The following is an 18,197-nucleotide window of genomic DNA, read 5'->3' on the forward strand; positions in this document are numbered from 1 at the left end:
GAATTCCCCGCCTCTCTGGGAGTAACACTTTGCTCATTCACTTTGGAGCTCATACACATACACAGTGCGCTGCCGTAAGGGTGTCCACCAAAATGGATGGTGAGTAACAGTGTTTAATGATTCTCTAAGCTAATTCACTTTTCCCGCCTTAACAGCTTTTCTTTACTAATTAAGATATCAGACTCCACATTTACACAGATGCGGAACAAAGGATAATGTGTTTAGTTTAAGCGATATTAAATGACACCAGGTTCCTAGTTCTCTGTTAGTGGACTGTTTTGTTCTCGTAGATTAAGCGCTTGTATTTTGTACTTGATTCCGGTTACCACTGGCTTTTTGCTCTGACTAGAACAACCAGTTCATCCGTTAAAATAATGATTGCTCTTCGTTTCACAACTCGGAGGAAGTCTCGGCCAGAGGCAACATGAAGAAATACTTTTTTATTTCCTGATTCAACATCATAACCAAGTACCTTCGCGTTTTAAACGTAATGGTTAATGGTAGAATGCAGTCTACATGAACGATCTGACTGAGATCCATGACGGGTAAATCTGCACCAGGAAATCAAAATGAGGAACCTCCTTCTACTGGTTTTGACTTGAAGTTCCCATTAGCAGAACTGCTCGCAAATGTCTTCTGATTTTGCATTTGTCTGTTCACCGTATTGATCTCCTGATCCATTTCGTCTTTCCTTGCGCAGCTCATTTTCCCATGCTGAACAGTAAGTTAATAACATTACTTCTCTGCCAAGTGTAAAGCTTTTTCTCTACATGCTTACATGCTTATAATGATCTATAACCGCCTTTATAACTTTTTGACTACTTCCCTCTTTTTGGCCATGGGTGGCTTGCTGAGTGTTCGTTTGTAGAGTGACACTCACTTCCTGTGTGCTGTAGATACCAGGTAAAAGAGTTACTGCTCTACACACTTAAAAATTACGGTTCTTCAAGGGTTCTTTAGTAAAAAAAAGACGGTTCTATACAGAACCGTGAACACAAGCTTGACATCGTAATGATAGAAGAACCCTATAGAACCATCTACAGAACGTTCTCCATCAATCATGATGCAGAGAACCCTTTAAACATGCAAAGGGTTATATGAGCATTCATGATTCTATATAGAACCATTTTCTTTACTAAAGAACCATTGGAGGACCATCTTTTTAAGAGTGAGCCCTGCTGAAAAAGACCTTTTGAACCATTAGGATTAAAACCTGATGGTTTCGCTGTCTAATGGGAATCGGCCCAAAGACCACCAGTTTCCTGTAGCACACCTTTAGGTCCCATTAGGGAACCATGAAATGCACCTGGAATCAGTTCTTGGACCCCTGTGAAACCATAGTAGTCTCTGCTAAAACTGCTGTGTGTAAAGTTCAGACAGATGCACTTAAGGTGTTAGTTTGTGTATGAAGAGAGAAAACTGGAACAGGAACCTTGAGCATCTCGTGCCACACGCAGCTGCATCTGAGCAGGTGTGTGAAGCAGCTTTGATAATCATAATCTGCCTTTGTGGTCCACTGTGGTCCATTGATTTGAGAGAGCCTGTGAGAAGTGCACTGACAGGTGTAGCAAGGGGGAAATTATTTGATGTTTTTTTCTTGTTTGGGGTGGTTTGAGCAGGTTCTGAGGAAAATGCTGCGGTCTGCAGATGTTTAGATCTTTACAGTTTAGCGGTTCTACTTATGACCTCACACTGCTTGCTAATGGTTAATGATGTCTTTCTGCTTTCTGTCTTGATGCTGCTTGCTTTAAAACTTTTGCTTTTTCTTTGGAGAAGTCTATGATTCGTTATGGTGTCTTCTAAAGCTAGCTGATACAAACTATTGTAAATGATTGCAATCAACCCTCACTGTCTCACCTCTGCTCTCTCTCTTACCCTGTCTTTCATTAGTGGGAGAGCCCTGTGTTCAGATCTTTGAACAACCCAAACAAAGAGGCATGCGCTTCAGGTATAAATGCGAGGGCCGTTCAGCGGGCAGTATACCTGGAGAGAGAAGCTCGGATAATAACAGGACTTACCCAAGCATTCAGGTATCGATAGGGCCTTTTCTTAAAGACTCCTACAGTATTTTACTGCCCATCTTTGCCAGTCCTTTCCCTATCCAGATAGGCAGTGATTGCTTTTCTGACATTCTACTTTTTGCTCTCAGATTCTGAATACCTGTGGAAAAGGAAAAGTGCGTGTGTCCTTGGTGACCAAGAATGATCCCTACAGACCACATCCACATGACCTGGTTGGAAAAGACTGTAAGGATGGTTACTATGAAGCAGAATTCGGACCTGAACGCAGGGTCATTGCGTAAGTCTGCACTATCAATGAACTCATCCGTCAAAGCATTAAAACAAAAAGTGAGCCAAGACACTCTGTATGCACTCTAAATATGACTGTTCATGCTGAATCATGCTTTCTTTGTACATTATGCTTATGAAATGCCCGTGAAAAATCATGTAGATGGAACAGTGTAAAACTTGTGAAGAAGCTGGCTAGAAAATCCACTGCTTATTTGTTCGACAGTGTGTTTTTGTCCCGTTGCCATTTTCTTTCCTAATGAAGTTAAAACATTACTGTGCTCCACATCAAAGTCATTCCTGCTCCCCTCTCTTTGTGGAGTTTAATGTCAGAATACCATACACCCACCTACCCACCCCCATATGTACACACACCATCTGCATGCTGCTGCAGTACTCTTTAAAAGATCTGTGTGTCTTTTTTTAATATAAAAAAAATTGTTCCAGAGAGGGGAAGCAGTGAGGGGATTCCCCTGGTATGCAAAATGCGTACCTTAGAGCTACAGTGTTCTGTCCAGCCCTCAGAATTATCAGCCTGGCCATCTCTCGTGGTTTAAAATTCAGAAAATCAGTACGATTTTTCTTAGCGTGGTTAGTATTGGAGTTACTGGAACCACCTAATTTGTGCGAATCAATGGACTTACTGACTTCACTTTCAAAACAAGGGGTCAGCTTGACTGTTATTTGATTTATTTCACAGTTTCCAAAACCTGGGCATCCAGTGTGTAAGGAGAAGAGAGGTTAGAGATGCCATCATGCAGAGAGTGAACCGAGGCATCAACCCCTTTAGTGGTGAGATCTGATTCTTATGACTTTTTCCATGCAGTCTTTTGTTTTGCTCTTACAGTTTGACAGTGATTAAAGTTGTATTAAGAGTGATAAATAAAATAAGAGTGATTTGAGATCAGATACATAAACAGGTGACTCATTGTAAATCATTACAACATACAGACCAGTGACTTGCTTTCTGTTACTCCTGTAGTTCAAGCTATGGTGGTATCATTAGGATAAGAGAAAAAAAAGTCACTTCTCTTTTTTAACAAACTGTTGCACAACTGGCTGCGGTGTTACATTGCATGTGACCAGGGGGAATTTATTCAGAGCAGGAATAGAGGCACACTCCTGAAAAAACTCTTTATTTTGCACTGCCTGAAAACTTCAAGAGGAAGTAGAAACTGTATAATGTATTTTACATGGTCATGTTTCAGTAATTAATAGGTATTACTGCTTGCCAAGTATTTATTTATCAATGATCACTGGGACATGGGCACAGTGACTAAACACAGTGGCACTGTACCAACATGATACTGCTGAAGCTTTTACCTTCAGCATCCAGAATTCTTTAGTGTTGCTAATATGCTAACATGGTTCATCTTGCTGGCAGGAACCCTAAGGGTGAATGGCTGCATCCATTAGCCCACAGTGCCTCTTAGGACCCTTTAACAATCCCTTTTTGGACACTGAGAGAATCAGATTGTCAGTTGGTCACTGTAGAAGGACATTTCACAACGGGCTACGTTGTCCTGTTATTACTTCCTCTTGGTCATTAGCTTGTCTCCAAGGTGACTTGGTGATCACTCTCACTTCCGCTCTGAGGGCTCAGTGCTTCCTGAAGTGATGATGTGTCCCACTCTGTTCCTTCCTAAACCCAACACAACTTTTATGATCAGAGATAGTACGTTTAGCATGTAGAAGAATCTACTACGGGTGGGCGATGTGGCGTCACAAACTTGCGGACATTTTTGCAATTAATTATATGTATCCTGATATTTAGGTGTTTCTGAGGTTTTCTAAACAATATGAATGCACCGGCAAAGAGTTTGCCATGTTTAAAAAAGGCTAAAAATATATTTTGGATATAATAATTTTTTTTTTCAACATTGTTTCTTAAACTTTTTGAGAAAAAAAACAAGGAAATATTTAACATTTAGTAAAAATAAATTAATAAAATACTTACTTGCAGTTACTGCAGTTACTTGTAGTTTATGCAGCTACTGTGCACTGTACACATTGTTGGTGTTTCCAGGCTCTTTTAATTTTATCTTTATTTATGATAGATGCAGTTGTTGAGCGTAGCAAGGAAGCAATAATCATTGTGTACTCACACACAATAACAATACATTACAAGTGATAATAATTTATCACAATAATGCAAACTTTTCATCATATTGCCCACTGCTAGAGTCTCCCATGGTAGTCTAAGTAGACTGTGGCTGCATAATGAGAGTGTAATGAGAATGCTTTTGATATTAGTTGTGATGTTTAGTCAGGCATGCAATGCTATCACTTTCACTAAAGCAGTCCCACTGTTATTGGCCTTTCTGACTCATGCGGTGACGGCATCAATGGCTTGTAATTAGCTTTCCACAACTATTTGAATAATATCTGAATGTTATTTAGATTGATGACGACGTGCGGCTTGGGTATGAGGTGAGGGAACATTGCCAAAAAAGAACTCATGAATAATGTGAGAAAATGTGTTAGACAGTGCAGTGGCTGGAGACGTGTGTAGGTGCTGGTAATGGCACCATGCCCACTGGATGGAGGATCTACCTTTCCTTCAGCTCCCTCATTCTGTGTTTCGTCCGCTGCCTGCCCACACTAACCCAAATGATCGCCCTCTCAACACCCACAAGCCTTGAGTGTTTGTCTATGCGCCTCTCTGTCCCCTTATGCACACACGTTTATGTATATGCAAAAAAGCATGCACGCACACCACCTCCTCATTTTCACACTCTGCCTCTATCTTCTACACCCACTCACAGCCTCCCACCTTCTCTCTATACATCAGCTATCTGTCTGCTTAGCTGTTTTTCTGTCTGCTTCTCTCCCCTAGTGTCTGCACACTCAACTCCCATTTCAGCATCTATCCTCCTCTCCCTCTCTTTTTCCCTCCTCGGAGCTTTGTGGTTTGAGCAGAGGCAGTGCTCTAAGTGTCAGGTTAGCAGCCTCTTCGCTGCAGAGTCGTCATCCGTCCCTTACCCCTCTGACTTCTCGCTTCGCTGTGATATTTCCACCTGTGACCTCACCTCAGGCTGTCACCCGCGCGTCACACCAGTAGTGGGCGGGCTAGTCCACTGCGAGAGCGCACCCGAAAGAGAAAAAGAGTGGGCTAGCATGCACGCACCGAGAAAACGTCGCACGCATTTTGTGTGGGATGTGTGTGTGTGTGTGTGTGTGTGTGTGTGCGTCTCTCAATATAAGCCAATGTCTCTGTGTTTGTGTGGGCGCATGTGTCAGTGGGGATACCGCTGAGTAGTATTTGCAATGTTATGACGTCGAGAGAGAGTCACTCAGAGATATTCAAGATTATCAGCCTTTGAATTAAGTCATTTCTTCGTCTGGCACACGCATTATCATGGTGATGCAGTCTGCTGCTGTTTTTGTTTTTTTCTTCGTCTGACTGTCAGTCTTTCCCATATGATGTGATAACACCAAGATATGATGTGATCTCATTCGTTATAATAATAACAACTACAATAATGGGGTCACTGTTCAAAGAAAACAAACCCTTTTTAAACCCTTATTTGTCTATATCATTTGAATACTGTCCTTCACATAGTGTAAAACACTGTGCATTGTTCAGATTTCACAGTGTTTGGGCAAATTGAAATGCTCCAAACTATCGTAATGACAGCTTACATTAAAAGTTAAGAACATTTTTGTCTTCTCCTGAAAAGTTACTATTTTGGACAGCGATATATAAATAATATATTTATGCTTATTAATTATAATGATAATATTTGTAATAAATAAACTACTACGTATTATTTGATAACTACTATAAAACTTACAGTTATTAGAGACAGAAACAACTGAGACGTGGGCCCAAGCCCTTACAAGTTTAGGGGGTTAAGGACTGCAGACTCTACAAAATGAAAACGGTCTTAGGGAATATGCTATTATTAACACTAATGATAATAACAATAACAACAGTACATTTTATTTATAGAATACCTTTCCTAAACGCAAGATCACTTTGCAAAGCCTCAAAATCAGAGCCAAACAATGATGCATATGTTTATCACAAAAATAAAACAAAGGAAAACTAGAGGGACAATAGAAAACACAATAGAACAGAACTTAACAATGAAGCACTTCGTTATCAAACACAAAAAGGAAATACATACTAATGTTTGTGCTGTTTGTGTTTTTGAATGTGCAGTTCCTCGGGAGCAGCTCTTGCAGACGGAGGAGTACGACTTGAACGTGGTGCGTCTGTGTTTCCAAGTCTTTCTGCAGGACGAGGCTGGACGTTACAGCATTGCACTGTCCCCTGTCATCTCTAATCCCATCTATGACAACCGTGAGTGCCCACCAAATACACCTACTATAGTCACTGAACAGCACTGGAGCTGAATAGCCTTTGTGTAATGTGATACCTGACAAGACATTTTATCTGAATGATTTACTGAATAAATTCAGTTTTAGCTTCAGGAATGCTGTATGCAAAAATGGAGCGTCAAGATGGGGTTTCAGTTAACTTCTTGAACCTTAGACTATTATTCAGCTATTAATCTTAAGGCTTATATTCAGTAACAACTGAATTATTTAGTAACTACTATTAATTATTCAGTTTTACTGTAAAGCTAATACATAAGTTACATAGTTATGAAAGCGAAGAGCTCAATTTTGGGCCCACATAGAGCGAGTTAAGGATTGGGGATGCCTCAAGCTGCAGACAAGCTTAAGAGACATGTTAGAATATGCATGATGATTCAGAAGTCACAGAGCTGTCTTTGGGGCATAGTACTTCACAGGAAGTGAGCATGCCCCATTCAGCACTTCCTGAGTACAGTGCACAGCGGAAGCCACTGCACAGAGCAATTTATGAGCCACTGTGCTTGTCCATACTACATGCAGTTAGAGTGGGTGTCACAGTACAGGAAGGAAACATTTTTGGGTGTTTATTGTTTTAAGAGTTTTTGTAAGCCAGGTGAGATGAGGTAGAATTCTTTTGAAGCATGGTAGAACAAATCTACTACCTGGCTGACACTGCTATTTAGGCTCTTTCAGTTGCCCCTATCATAGACACCTTTGTGTACTCAAAGTCAAGGCCCCAAACAGCCCCACTTTAATGTTCTAAAACAGCTACTTCATGCACTTCCTGGTATGTTGATACAGTTACAGAGAGCAATATAGGAATCATCTTATCAGAGCTCATGCTAGTCTCTGTTTTTATGGCCTTGTGGGCCTTTTTTTGTCATAAATAGTGACCTGACCTTTTAATCTATGACCTCATTGTTTTCATCGCTCTCCAGGAGCCCCAAACACAGCAGAGCTGCGCATTTGCCGGGTCAACAAAAACAGCGGGAGCGTGAAGGGCGGCGATGAGATCTTCCTGCTTTGTGATAAAGTGCAGAAAGGTAGAAACCTTCTTCGTAGAGCATGCAAAGAAATTACTCATTTGAATCTCCATTCCTCTGTCCATGTGTTCATTTCTTCATCCACTCATTCATCCTGACATTCTACTTTCATACCTTACATACCTTCAGCCATTCATTTATGAATTCATACTCGCATGCTTTCCTCATCATTTCATTAATTCTCACATCTTTCACCTCATCCCTCAATCCCTCATCATACTATAGACGATATAGAGGTGCGCTTCTTCACCCAGACCTGGGAGGCGAGAGGCTCCTTCTCTCAGGCAGATGTGCACAGGCAGGTGGCCATCGTCTTTCGTACACCTGCCTACTGTGACACCTCCATCACATCTCCCATCACTGTACACATGCAACTGCGCCGCCCCTCTGACCAAGAGGTGAGCGAGCCCATGGAGTTCAGGTACCTACCTGATGACAAAGGTAAGACTTCCCTTTCTTTCACTTTAAACTGACCCATAAAGTAATTTATGAATCAGCAAGTCACCCTTAAATCCACATCTATAGTTGTTACACATTTGTTATACATTTATAACTGTATGTAAGGTTAAAAGAAAGCACCTGACAAATGCTGAAATTTTTGCACCATGTGTCCTAGTCTTAAGTTGTTCCCTTGCTCAAAATGTGTCTGTTTCATTTAGATCCTTATGGCTGTCAGGAGAAGAAGCGAAAAATAGACAGTCTAATGAAATCCTTCTCCAGCTTTACATCTGGACCTATGGGCCCTATGGGCAGGACAAAAATGGCCCAAAGAATTAAAACTGGTAAGAAACTGTCTTTTTGGTTTGTGTTCTTAATGTTTACTGCCATGTAGGACTGTATATAATATTGTGCATATCAACATGCATCTCCCACAGAACCGACAAATTTCTATGGAAAGCTCCCCAGCCATGGAATGATGAGACCAAATCAACAGAGCATGTACAACAGCAGCTACATGATGCCATCAGCTTCAGCATCTCCAGCTCCTGCAGCATTCAATCAATGGCCCAGTTCTTCACTTCACTTTAACACAGCAAATAGCAGCCCTGGGCCCAGTAATGGGGTGGGCATGCAACAAGTTAACCCAGTTAACCCCGTTCCCACCCTCAACACCACGGGCGAGAGTGGAAGCAGCCTACCTTTACTGAGTTCAGTGGATCTGGAGTTTCTCGACACCCAGGGCCCCTCAAGCAGCCAGCCTCGGCAGGAGCAACAAGACCAGAATGTCCAGCATGCCCAGCAGCCTCCCCACAGGAAGGAATCTGTTACTTCTGGAGAATCACTGTGGTTTAACTTTGAGCTCCAGGGGGCTCAGGGGACACAGAATGGGGCACCAAACACAGGTGGCATGATGGGGATGAGCTACCCATACACAGAGGGCCAGGATGGAAGTGAGATTCTCCAGAGCCTGGTGGGCTCTCAGACGGGTCTGCATTTAAAACAAGAGCCTCCAGGTCAGAGTAATCTTACCATGTTGGGACCTGCCAGCTCTGCCCCCTCTGAATGCACACAGTCCTTCACCATGCTTAACTACCCATCAACCAATGGCAGTTCCCAGGAGCCCATGAGGCAGGCAACCAATAGTGGGACCAATGGGCCAGGGCAGAGGAACACACAAACCCCATCTTTCTCCATGGTCCATGAACTGAACTGGCCCTACTATCCAGAGTAACAACACACCGCAGTTCAGTGAAGAATAATTCAGAGGATCAAGTTCAACACTGCACTGAACTATGGAGAGTACGATATACATGCTATTGTTTTGAGATTTGATAGCTGAAACCATAATTTCTGCCATGAATATAGGCTCCATTTAATGCTTTGTGTTTTTTTTCTTTTCTTCAAGATCATGTGAGCTCATTTAACTATGAGGTAAATATTACTGTAAAACACCACTGTCATGTCAAAAAGGCAGCATGATTTCAATGAGCATTTATGTACATAGATTTTGAAGGTCATATTTGGGAATTCTGGAAAAAGCATCCAAGCTTTCCCAAGTGTGGCAAAGTAATTCTGTTCTCTGGAACTTGCAGGGACTTCAAACCCTGCGTAATGGCTATGTCATATTAAAGAAATGTTCCATCCAAAGTTCTCAAAATACTATGTTTAAAGAAAACAGTTTCTTACACAAAGCCTTTACAGAATAACTGAAGTTATGTTATGCCTTTAGAACATGTTGATATTTTTTCTTTGCTATTTTATAATATTCACTGGCAAAGAGCCTTATTTGTTGCTTACTGGTTTCTATGGTACTTGTTTCAGCTTCATGGTGAAATCAATTGTACTTCATATTTTTCTGAATGCATTTTTTTAAATGTTTGATATTTTTATACAATAAAATGACATAAAAAAAACATTGTTTGTGTGTGAGTATGTGTTTTAGAAGTTCTTCCTGTTGAATGAACTGCATTTATCCACAATGCTTGTAGCAGTGCTTTAAAAACGTATTTGCACAGAAATGACACTGTGAAATATGTTTTTGGGTGTGAAGCCCATAATATCAATTAATGTGTCACATTGCTTATTCTGTGGTTATGAAGTCTTTCACAAGGGCCATTGCAACTTGCCACCATAATGATGATTACATATACTTGCTCTGCAAAGCAGCATGATATATTTCTACTCATATTTGGAATATTCTGATTGTGAAATAAGTCTGTTTGGCACACTTTCTATTCCAGTAATTAAGTAAAGTCTAACATTAAAACAAGAAATACATTTTTAGGTGGGTTGCCCAACCACTTTTGCAATTCTGGATTATCTGGACTGTCATATGATAATTTTGAAGCAACCAAAGTACTTTCCTTTCACTTTCTCTTTCACATGTGTGTGTGTGTATAGATATACACATACATCATACGTACACTCTTTACTGTGTTAGATCTCCCTGAAATGTGATGTGATGTCATAAATTAATTTATTTTGGTGACAACAGCTTTTGACTTTAAGTGCACTTCAGTGAGCAGATCAAGTAACATGATCTTCACATTATTCATGTGAGAAATATTGTGAGTGTCATGATAAATAGCATGTTCGCCCTGGATCATTGCCAGGGCAAAAACATCATCATAGTTAGTTCAACCATGAGTAGCATGGAAACCCTATCTGCCCTGGAACACTGCCAGGGCAAAAAGATCACCACAATCAGCTATTTCATTTTCAATCAGGCTCCTTCTCATGTGTATTATTCACATCACACAACAAGCCTTTGCTTTGGTCCACTGGAGTACATATGAACTACCATGAACCTCATGCATCATCAGCAGAGCAATAGTAAGTTATCCTGAATATTGCAGTACCAGCACAAGCCAGTACAGAGTGGTCCACTGAGTGAAATGCTGACTAGTCTCTGTAGCAGAAAGTACCTCTACTTCTTCTAGTCTGGTTGCTCTGATGTACGTATATCAGTTCATTTAGACATAAGAGGCTGTGTGATTGTTCTTTTATGACGCACCATCCTCAGAGCCTCCGCAACAGGATCTGGCATGTCGTCTAATAGTCTGCTGTGCTGCAGATTAGAATATGTGGTTTGGTGAATCCCAGCCTCAAAGAGCACTGCAAGCTTTTATGCTTCATGTGGGCCAAAGGTTTGGGGATATGAGGGATAAATAAAATATTAACTGTGAATTTAAATGTAAGATGACTTTTAAAGGCACGCAAAAACATGATTTGACACAGTGGTGTACCTTTTTATATATATGATTTCTCATATTATTTTTGTCAAGATTCAGTTGTACAGTTGTACAGCTAAACTATGTGATGCAAGAGATACACTGTTTCCGTGTAACACAGTCCGTTTCTCCTTTAATGAATCAGAAAAGGTGAGAAGTCTCTTCCCTATAAATACGTCAATACCTGAGAATTTAGGACCTTTCACGTCTTATCAAGAAGACTGCAGGTTAAAATCGTAGCTTCCTGCCTGTCTGTAGCACAGCAAACCACAAACAGCAAAACAATTCAGGCATGTGCAGTTATAAACAGAAGGAGGGAAATAGGAGGGAGATTAGCTGAAAGCTGCCCTGGTGACGAAGATGTCACTAAAGGATTTCCTTCACTTGGCTTTTGTCTAAGATACAGGCGATAATTTGGATTGAATATGACGTTTGTTTTAATTAGAGTCATCAGTGACAGCTATATAACCAAAATAAGGTAAGAGGTCTGGTTTGATCCGCCTTGATCGAACTGACGAGGCTTTAGAGCAAGATGAAGCTCAGGATAAATCTAATCTTCATCTGTGATCTAGGTTTGTGTTTTAGACTGGTTTGAGCTGAGAATGGGTGACTATGGGAAAGGCCACCACAAGCATCCAACTGTTGCGAAGTCCTAACCATGAATTAACAAATTTCTAGCCTTGTTCTCCAGCATATTTTCTGTTGTACGTGTCTGTATGTGGGAGGGAGGTGGGGGAAATTAGAATATCTTGCAGCTAGGACACAAATCTCATATTACACAAACTGCTGGGCCAATAGGAGATATGCACCAGAGGTTTACTGTACTTTTTTGTGTGTGTGATTAAAAGAAACATTGTGAGAGTTATAAACGGTATTTCAGCCCTGGAACATTGCCAGGGCAAAAAAAACATGATCTCCAACAGCTCTATCAGTTCCAGTCAAGCTCCTCCCTCGTGCTTCGTCACAAGCACACACACACATGCATTAGTTTATGATGGCACATCTCAAAAACCTGCTCAGTGTGAGCTTTGGGCCTCTCCAGGAGAATGGGGAAGTTAGGAGATCAGGTTACAGCTCATACAGGTCACATTCATCATGCACACAAGCCATCAGCATGCAGTACATGTGTGAGAAAGAGGGCTCCAATCAAATCAAACATGCTAGTTATCATGCACCAAAGACATAAAATGTAGACAATCTGATTGGTCAAACATTTAACTTAGGCTGAAGTTGAACCGATCTAGCAACCACACTGAGACCGAGTTGCAAAGCTTTGTACTTGTCATTATTTACTTCTAGATTACAACAGCCTTTTGGCGAAGTTCACTTTTCTTGTGAAGACTTGAGACCTTTCAGAGGCTTATAATGCTACGGTAATAGTTTTTTCATCTCCCAGGAGACAGTTGGTGGAAAATAACCTTTGTGAAGCTCTGCTTAATTACATAGTTGCTGTCTGTTTGGCTGAAATGCTTACCTCATACAATGAATCTCAGATTTCAGTGCACAGGGAAAATCCCTATATCTTGCAGGTGGCTCTTACACCAGAATGCTTGCATTTTTCTACACCACTAAACCATTTGGAGGGCACCACTCATTTACTGATTCTAATATTTGCTTTAGAAACAGCTGCCAAACTGCTGTTTCACAGGTTAATTCATTGTTAATATAGTTTGTGCAAAGGAATAGTTTCCTATGCATATAGTTAGATTATTTATTAAGCAAATGTTTAAATGTAGAGACTAAATCTTCCACTTGGCTTTTTAATAAACAAAATTAGACTCAAAACAAACATACTATGACGGTATTCAATCACGAAGACAGCTAAAACAGGAACATAACACATCAAATGAGTTGCTCAATTTGATCATTTAATATAAAGCTTTTTAAAACTGTTTACAAGGCGTAGGACTGGGGGGGTGAGCCAAGGCAGATGAGGGCCCCCAAAAAAGATCCTGCTTAGGACGCCCAATATGCTAAAGCCGGCACTGCATGAAGGCAATGCTATGTGTGTGTGTGTGTGCTGTGGGACCACACTTTGAACTAATCCCCTAGAATGCTTTATATTGGATGAGCCATGTAGAAATAAAAGCAACCAAACAAAAAACAAAACTAGAAATGAAACTGTGGCTTGTCTTGCAAATATTTTGCAATCAATGACTACCTGAAGCTTCTGACCCACAGATATCAGCAGACACTGAGTATCTTCCCTAGTGATGCTTTGAGCAGCCTATAATGAAACCATTTTCAGTTCCTAATGTTGCCTTCAGTTTTCAGTTAGTAAAATAGTGGTGGTGAAGCCAAAAAAGCCAAGACTGCTTTCTGACTTTGAAAAACTCCACAGTTGCTTCATGGGTGGAAAATACTTCTTTGAATTGTTCTTTGTTAGTAGAACTTAAGTATTACTTTGGAAGATTTGTACTTTACGGAAGTATCACTGAAACTGAACACTTATACTTTTAGTTTTTTTTATTACATTTACAAAAGAGAAATACAAACTCCTCATGTTCCTGTGCATTTGAACTGATTTTTTGATTGTTTTTTATTAAGACGTCCAACCAAATTCATATCATTGTAAAATGAATCTGCTCATAACTATGCTAATTTATCTTTGTGTAAGGACTAGTACTTCTGATCACACACCACCACAGAAAGAAAACTTTTCATTTATTTATTAAAAGATCTACTTTTTACTTTTATGCTATAAACTATGTTTAAAGCAGATACTTTTAACTTTCACTCAAAAATCTTTTTGGCTCCATACTTCTGAGTATGATTTTGACAAAGAACTCATACTTTCACTTAAGGACTTTCCCAACCACTGAGTTGCGATTCAGGTCACCGCCATGCTGCCAGGTAAAGCACTGTGAACTAGGTATCGAAGCGTTGTGTTGGATCTGAGAGGTTTAGATGCTTCTGCAGACTATCAGTAATACCATCATCAATAACAAGTGAGTCAGTTCCATTTGCAGCCATACAAGTCTGTGCAACCATGTTCCACTGATAAGTTGATATGCTGGCAGTCTGCACTTTACACTGTATACATCACATTATTGTCAATTCAGGGTGAATGTGCTGGAAAATACAGACAGTGCAACAAAAACTGTGTCACAGTTACGTATAGACTGCACTGTATATGCCGTAAATCCTCATATATCTGTATATGTAGCAAAATGCATCAACACTTGTTATGGTATCTCACTATGTAGAAGCTGATCATGACAAACTGTAAACTGTACGAAATTGTGCTATATTGCAGTTTTCTTAAATGCAAAGTGCTATAAACAAATGGTTAATCCAATATAGATCCAATTATAAAACAAAATATCAAATGTTCATCAAAGCGAGTTAAAAAAAATCAAGTTAATCATGAAAGTTAAACTAAAAATAAATATATATAAAATTTTCACTTATAAAACAATATTAGAGCAAATTTTGGGATTACTATTTTCACGATTTCTGAATTTAATAACTGTAATTCACCAACTCACACAAAGTAACTTCTGAACTGATAACTGCTTTTTTCTTATTTATGTTAATGTTTGTGTGACAGGAAAAAAGCCCACTGGCAGCGCCCCCTCTGTTTCACTTTGTTTCATGTTAGATGTTATCTCACATGTTGTCCTCTGGTTGGATTGTAGAAAGTGTGCCCTCGGCACCTGCTAACAACAGTGGTCAAGCCCATGTGCGTCAGAGTCTGTGGATGGGGGGAGGTTAAGTGGGAGAGAGAGTGTAAACGCAGCTGTAAATGTCACAGCGAGCCCCCGAGCCCACCAAAAAACCGCAAGCTTCGTTCACTCTCACACTCTGACATCAAACGCCATGTTCCAGTGTCACGATCCGTGTCCGTCATTAGGACCCTAGACCCACGCACTGTCATCACACAACTCCTCTCTGGCGCTGCCTGTGACATGAGAACGGCAGTAATAGGAATTCGTGGCTAACCAGAATCCAAACAGAGTAAAGGCTACTTTTGAACCTACTCTGACTCTCTACCCAGGTCACATGGCTTACTTCTGCTTTTCAGCTGTACACATTTTCAGAGGAGAACCACAATAACAAGCACACCTGCTTAAGCCGTCTTTCATCTACCTAACACACTCGTAGCTCTTATATCAACAGAAATATAATGTGAAATTGATTTTCATAAACTGAATAGTCACGTCATCTAGTATCTTTATGTTGCTCAAAATATGAGGTTTACTTTCCTCAATGAGGCAATACAATTCTACAGATAGGCTTTTGTATGTACATATAATATACATCCAAAGATGCAAGACGTTCACTTGCTTATCATGTATATACATTAGTGAACTACTTTCAGTCTTTCAGTGTTTTTTCTGTTCTTCTTTGTAACACTGTCATGGAAAAGGGGAGTGGAAAATGAAACATCATAAGAGAGCCGCCTCTGACTTTAGTTTCAGCAGAATGAGTGTGCCCTCTGCTGGTGGAAAAGATTGTTACAGTTAATGACTTTCACAGCTACAATTGATCATCCATGACCACATTGAGACATGTTTGATGAACTAGAATTAGCTGGCAACATATGATATGATATGATATGATATGATATGATATATGATATGATATATGATATGGAAAAGGTTCATACTCAGCAAATGTTTTTTTTTGTTTCAGAATTGATGATTTTCCTGTGTATATAGTGTGCTTATTATGAAACTCTTCCAAATGTCAGTGGTGGATGATGCCATTGGTTTAGGTATCACACAATATAGGGAGACGTGGGGTTTGTTGGCACAACTTTCACCCTCTGCCCCATATCATACCATACATTAGTGTAACACAAATAGCAGCAAATGAAAGCAGCTAATCTTAGCTTTATGTTGTGCACTTGTGGGAATTAGCCAAATACACAGTAAAAAGAAAATTTGAGGGTTTAACTTTAAAAAGTCAGTATTCGTGTTTGTTTTTTATTTAAACTTAAATAAAAAGTTGATCGAGCATGAAACACAATTTTTGTTCTGTTAACTTGCTATTCAAAGTTCAATTAATTTAACAGTGCATGGAATTGTTTGGCACTTGTTAAAAAGCAAATAAATAGCAAAAAAATAAATAAAAGCAATAATATAAAAATAAAACATCAAATAGAAATAATCAGAGGCTTTAACTGAAGCCAAATCACAAATAAAAACATTCAGTGAGAAACAATTTCAAATGAAATGTTAGGAATGTTTCATTTATTTTACTAATACTGTATACTGAAGAAAAATAATAAAAAAAATAAAACCGGACCACTTTATTTAAAAGTCCTTTTGTTTCTTTTATTAGACTACATTAAAATATTACAATTTATACATTATACACAATCATTTACATATAATTATATTTGAATATTGTTTTGTTAAACATAATAATGTAAGTTATAATAAAATAAAAGTTTCAAAACTCTTTTGTAATAATTATTTAATGCAAAAATAGTTTGGGTTCAAATTTATGCTCTTTTCATCTTAAGATAGAATCATTTATCACTAAATGACCTAAAGCTTAGAGGCATGAACAACCTGTTACAAACTTAAAGCAAATTTAATCTAAACAGTAGAATTAGTTTAGTTATTTATTATGTGTACAGTGTATAATATAAACTACTATATGTTTGTGACACTAGCCCTCCACTTTGGGCAGGCTGAAGCATGTGCCAACCAACCCCTGTGTTAGCCAACCCCGTTCTCCTCTACTTGTAAAAGGAGGAAAAAATATGTAAACCTTCCAAATGTTTAGGTTCATACTTAAATAAGAGATCTTATTTATATAGCACTTTTTGTTTCATTACAATAAAACACAAGGAAAAAAAACACATTAACACAGTTAAAACTACCATTAAACATGCTACATGTGTAACAGCCAAAACATTGGCCAAAAATTTGGTTAGTAAAAGCCATAAAATTTAAATAGGTCTTACGCCTTCTCTTAAAACAGTTGTTGACTCTGAGGGTCTAATATCACAGAGAAGACTGTTCCAAAGTTTATGGGCATGGGAAGCAGTCCCTCTTTACTTCAGTTTAGTACTTGGGACGACTGAAAGTCCTTGCTTAAAAAGGTTAAGATGAATTAAAAGACTTCAAATTTGTATAGCAAGCTAACAAATGTGTCATTTAATTTAATAACAAATTTAACTGGTTTAGTAACCAGTAATGTAAAACCAATTCTAAATTTCACTGGTAGCCAGTGAAGAGAAGCAAGACTGGGCTAATCTACTCCTTACTTCTAGTCTTTGTAAGAAGACAAGCAGCCAGAGCTCCTTGACTAAGTCAAAAGTCCATATAAAGTTAAAATAAAATAGTGCCAAGAACAGGGTCCTGGGGCACCCCACCCCACGTAAGATCAGCAGTAGAGGACATCTTATCAGCAATAGATTCTAGACTAGTGGTCACCAACCCTCCTCCTGGAGATCTACCTTCCAGCACAGTTTAGTTCCAACCTGCATCTAACATGCTGCTTCCAGGCATCTGATCCAGTCAAACCAGACTTCTGAAGAAGTTATTTAGCTGGAGCAGGTGTGGTGGATGGTGGTTGAAATGAATCTTCGCAGGTAGGTATACCTCCAGGACCAGGGTTGGTGACCACTGCTCTAGACAATAGACAATAAACTTAAATAATGTATAAATAATATAAAAACATAAAAAAAAACATCAGAGCGGTTCATGCCAATCCAATAGTAATCCCAGATCAAATTACATGTTTAGTTGATCTTACAAGTCAAAATAAGTTAACACATCCTCCAAAAGGAACAAACTTAAATATGTTATTTTTCTGCTTTTATTCAAATTTTAGTACATAATTTCTGTTATTTGTTAAGTTGAACATAATAAATATATATATATTTTTTTTTAAATATATGAATATAAAATGTGCCA

General features: G+C 39.1%; 1 protein-coding gene across 2 annotated transcripts; it reads left to right on the forward strand.

Moving 5' to 3' along the window:
• The first annotated feature begins 13 nt into the window (after nucleotides 1-13).
• Nucleotides 14-9,970, forward strand: rel (v-rel avian reticuloendotheliosis viral oncogene homolog). 2 transcript variants are annotated; one of them, XM_036574305.1, is made up of 10 exons: nucleotides 61-99; nucleotides 701-721; nucleotides 1,891-2,030; nucleotides 2,150-2,298; nucleotides 2,989-3,080; nucleotides 6,454-6,594; nucleotides 7,550-7,654; nucleotides 7,880-8,095; nucleotides 8,314-8,436; nucleotides 8,530-9,970. In XM_036574305.1, exons 1-10 carry the CDS (start codon nucleotides 93-95, stop codon nucleotides 9,324-9,326), a joined length of 1,791 nt encoding a protein of 596 aa, XP_036430198.1. In that variant the 5' UTR covers nucleotides 61-92; the 3' UTR covers nucleotides 9,327-9,970. The 2 variants fall into 2 exon arrangements, with proteins under 2 accessions (XP_036430199.1, XP_036430198.1); XM_036574306.1 differs by lacking the exon at nucleotides 701-721 and having other exon boundaries at nucleotides 14-99; nucleotides 8,530-9,969.
• The last annotated feature ends 8,227 nt before the right edge of the window (nucleotides 9,971-18,197 follow it).

This window comes from Colossoma macropomum, unplaced genomic scaffold (genome assembly GCF_904425465.1).
Source record: "Colossoma macropomum unplaced genomic scaffold, Colossoma_macropomum, whole genome shotgun sequence".
NCBI classification, from domain to species: domain Eukaryota; kingdom Metazoa; phylum Chordata; class Actinopteri; order Characiformes; family Serrasalmidae; genus Colossoma; species Colossoma macropomum.

Coding starts and splice junctions, on each gene's coding strand:
- rel (XM_036574305.1), top strand. Junction 722..1,890: donor TCATTTTCCCATGCTGAACA/GTAAGTTAATAA, acceptor GTCTTTCATTAG/TGGGAGAGCCCTGTGTTCAG. Junction 3,081..6,453: donor AGGCATCAACCCCTTTAGTG/GTGAGATCTGAT, acceptor TTGAATGTGCAG/TTCCTCGGGAGCAGCTCTTG.